The following is a 4,194-nucleotide window of genomic DNA, read 5'->3' on the forward strand; positions in this document are numbered from 1 at the left end:
TCTGAACGCTGAGGGTCACTAGGAGTGAAGACGGAGCGGTGCTCCTAGGTGAGCGCTGTGAGGAGCTCCCGAGCAGCAGCACTTGTCTCGGAGCCCGGGCTTGCTCCGAGAGGAAGGGATGTAACTTTAGTGTGGCAGCGAAGCTGCTGAGGCACTGGGATTGCGAGGGATGTGAACCGGCAAGGAAGCTGCTGACGGAGGAAGGAAACTCTGGAGGTTGGAGAGGGGTTATCTTGCCAGCCGGTGTGGCCCCGTGTGCTGGGATGCAGGCGTGGGGGTCCTCGGCGCAGCGTGACTAACCTGGGGTGGTGGCTGTTGTTGTAGGTATCTCCCTGCCTGCCAGTGTTGTCCCGGTTGTTGTTCAACAGTGACTCTGACCTGCTGGCAGATGCCTGCTGGGCTCTTTCCTACTTATCCGATGGTCCCAACGAGAAAATTCAAGCAGTTATTGACTCGGGGGTGTGTCGGCGACTGGTGGAGCTGTTAATGTAAGTACCTTGTCGGGCTGCTTGGGCCCAGCGAGGCTGGGAAGCGTGTGTCACTGGGCTGCTTGGGCCCGGTGAGGCCGGGAAGCATGTGACGGGGCAGGAGTTTGTATCGGAGCACTCCTCACGCCTCGTGCGCAGGGATCCGGGCAGGAGGTACCTTGGCTGACTGGGGAGCAGTTCCGTAGGAGGGTCTGAAGCGGGGAGAGCGCTGTAGTTTACCGTCTGTCCTGAGAGGAGCTGAATATTTGGTGGCGTGAGGCTGGACAGACACCGCAGTCGGAAGGAGAGGGAGCTATGGAGTGCCTTGTGCCCTCAGTCTTCAGAAACCCTTTTGGAGCCCAGTTACGGGGCAAGTTGGAGATGAGGGGAATAGTGCCTGGCTTGGCTTTGTTCCTCTGATCTACATGGAATCTGGAGCCAAAGGTTTGCAGTTTGAATGGGCCCCTGACATCCTCAGATCTGGTGGAATGGCAAGATGCTTGCTTCCAGCATGATCCTGGAAACTTGTGGGCGTTCCCGTTGGGTTGCGGTCACCCTCGTTCGGGGAGGCGGTGTAAAGAGGGCGATCCCTACTCCAGCCGAGGCGACGGAGGTAGGGTGAACGCTGCGAGTCTGCCCTCAGTCTCTGCCGGCCCGGCAGGCGGCGGAGCTCGAAGTAAATAAATAAAGCCGGTGAGGTACTGGGGAGAGAATCTTCTCCATGTCCAGGTGCTGGCCACCCGACGAGATCTGGTTTTTGCCCGCTCTCCCTGCAGGCACAATGACTACAAAGTGGCCTCCCCAGCTTTGCGAGCGGTCGGCAACATCGTGACGGGGGACGACATCCAGACCCAGGTGAGGGGACGTGACTGTCCCGCAGGGAAACGCAGCGCCCGTGTAGCGTATCCCCCGTGGGAGAAGGGAGAGCCTGGAGCTCCGTGCGGTGATCTCACCCTCGCCTTCTGCTTGGACAGGTCATTCTGAACTGCTCAGCCTTGCCTTGTCTCCTTCACTTGTTGAGTAGTCCCAAGGAGTCCATCCGGAAAGAGGCCTGCTGGACTATATCCAACATCACGGCCGGAAACAGGGCACAGATACAGGTACAGGGCCGGAAGCGTTCCTACAGCGTCCGTGAAGCGATAGGGACTGGCTGCTGTGCTCGTTCTGGGCGGGAATCTGGTGTTAGTAGGATTTGGCTGAGGCACAAAATATGGGAATCGCTGGGGGGTGTAGCCCGGGAAGTTCTCTTGCATGGAAAAGGGAGGTGGAGGTTGGTTTCAGGCCCTCTATAACCTTCCAGAGGGCGTGTTGCCAGCTCGGGCGCTGCTGCTGCTCTCTCCGCAGGCAGTCATCGATGCCAACATCTTCCCGGTGCTGATAGAGATCCTGCAGAAGGCAGAATTCCGCATGAGGAAAGAGGCAGCGTGGGCTATCACCAACGCGACGTCGGGAGGAACTCTGGAACAGATCAGGTGTTGCCCACGGGGGAAACTTGCGCGCGGTGGGGCCGGCGAGGAGCGAGGGACCCTCCGCCCCCCGCGGGCGATGGATTTGGGAGGGAGTTGGCGGGTTTAAGAGCCGGGGTGTTTGTACAAGTGCAGGGGAGTGGGTAACAATTAACCTCAGCCAACAAAAAGCGTGTTTGAGGGTCACTTTGTGTTCAGTTTGAGTTCCCCCACCCCTCAGCTGAGCAGAGGTGACGCTCGCTAGACCCTGAACGCGTGTCGGTGGTCGTCTTCAGGTACCTGGTCAACCTGGGGTGCATCAAGCCCCTGTGCGACCTGCTGACCGTCATGGACTCCAAGATCGTTCAGATGGCGTTGAACGGGCTGGAGAACATCCTGAGGCTGGGAGAGCAGGAAGCCAACCAGAGCGGGACGGGCATCAACCCCTACTGCAGCCTGATTGAGGAGGCCTATGGTAGGTGGTGGCCTCGGCGCTTCAACGCCGTGGGACGTGCGGGAGGGCGTCTGCTGTCTTGGGGGGCTGGCGTTGGCCCCTTCAGCTGGGCGCAGGATAAAACACCATGAGACCTCTGATCCTGGCTTCCTGGACCTGGAGGCTCCAGCTGTGCTGTGCACCGGCTCTCCAGCTGTGCCGTGCACCAGCTGGAGCGTGGAGCAGGAGCGAGCCGAGCTAAGGACAGAGTGACACTCGTGGGTCCGAGACTGCTCTGACTGTACCCGGTTGCCCGCTGGAGGTGTACAGTGGGATCCAGAGCGACTCGGGTTTTCCCTGGAGAGACTTAAGCGGGCAGGTTCTTCGCCTGCTCTTGGTGCTCGGAGGAGCAGTCCCTAGTTTGGTCTGCAGCTCCCTGTATCCTGCTGCTGTCCGGTTTGTCCTCACAGCCTGTCCCGATCCTTCCAGCAGGAGTAACTCTTCAACTCCTGGAGCAGAATGTGCCCGGGTGCTTTCTGCTCGGCACTGGATTAATCGGGACAGCTAAAGCTGTTGCTGCCCTTCTGCTGGAGGCTGCTGGGATGGGCCCCTGCTTCCTCCCCACCCCCTGCAACCACCAAACCTCGCAGCTAGCTGTTTGTCGCTGAAATCCAGACCTGGAAGTGGGGCTGGGAGCACCCGATTCCGCTGTAGGAAAGGTGGAATCCCCAGGCAGCGCCGGAGGCGTCGGCTTTAGCGCTGGGTGCTGCTCAGGGCACAGGCCTTGCGGTGGGGGTGGAGCCTGGACGTGGGACAGGGTAAACACCAGGATCTCCAGTTTCACTGCATTCCACTTGTCTTTTTTCCCCCCAAGGTTTGGATAAGATAGAGTTCCTACAGAGCCACGAGAACCAGGAGATCTACCAGAAGGCCTTTGACCTGATCGAGCACTACTTCGGAGTTGAGGATGACTCCGCTCTCGCTCCCCAGGTCGATGAGAACCAGCAGCAATTCATCTTCCAGCAACCTGAGGCCCCCATGGAAGGTTTCCAGCTATAACGTGCCCCGGGGGGGGGGAAAGGGGGGGGGGGGGGAGAAAAAGCACCGCAGACCTGACGGGAAGCAACAGGGAGCAGGTGATGGTCCCATCCCCTCCTCACGAGTGGAAGGCTAAGACCCGCTGCACCCGTAGGGAAACTCTTCTTCCTCCGACGGACTCCACAGTGCTTCGTCCTCAGAGAAGGGGATGCTCTCCCGCTCTTCTCTTTTCGCTGCTGCGTCCATGTCTTCAGATCTTCAGAGCAGGCGTCGGGGAGGGGGAGGGACGCTGAGGCAACGGATCGCGCGCCTCCTGGGTTTTCTCCTCGGTGGGGATCTCTTCCCACGCATCACGTTTTTGCCTCGGGTACTTAGCTGAGGTTTTGGCACTGGGTTGGGATGAACACGAGTGGGTGGTTTGGTGTTTCTGCCCGCAGGAATTCTGGAAACCTGGTTGACCTATTTAATTTGTTTGCACATGTTACTCCAGTAAAGACTGCTAAGCTGCCGAGAGCACGGTTCAGCCTGGCCTCTGCGACCCTCCCTCAGCGGACAGCCCTGTTGCACCCGGGCCGAGTGCCACTGGAGGATGCTGGACACGGACAGAGGAAGGGGAAGCACTCCTGCTCCCGGGGAGGGTTTATTGGGGGAAGCTTCTTCCCTTTGTCTAGATTTATTTTTGGTTTGGTTTTCTTTTTGAAGAACTGCGAGTGGCATTTACAAGAGGAAAAATAAGAGCCCGGAGATGGTGACGATGGAGCGGGCAGGATGCCGGAGGGGTTTTTTGGAAGGGGTTTTGTTGGCGCTGCCG

General features: G+C 59.0%; 1 protein-coding gene across 1 annotated transcript; it reads left to right on the forward strand.

Moving 5' to 3' along the window:
• Positions 1-324: 324 nt before the first annotated feature.
• LOC104511846 (importin subunit alpha-7) lies at positions 325-3,404 on the forward strand (the record flags this gene model as incomplete). Its single annotated transcript, XM_010154615.1, has 6 exons — positions 325-488; positions 1,244-1,322; positions 1,442-1,567; positions 1,812-1,939; positions 2,209-2,387; positions 3,220-3,404. Coding segments are annotated over 6 exons (861 nt in total), but the record flags the coding sequence as incomplete, so codon positions are not given.
• Positions 3,405-4,194: the final 790 nt, after the last annotated feature.

Source organism: Eurypyga helias, unplaced genomic scaffold, assembly GCF_000690775.1.
Source record: "Eurypyga helias isolate BGI_N326 unplaced genomic scaffold, ASM69077v1 scaffold40336, whole genome shotgun sequence".
Lineage (NCBI taxonomy): Eukaryota > Metazoa > Chordata > Aves > Eurypygiformes > Eurypygidae > Eurypyga > Eurypyga helias.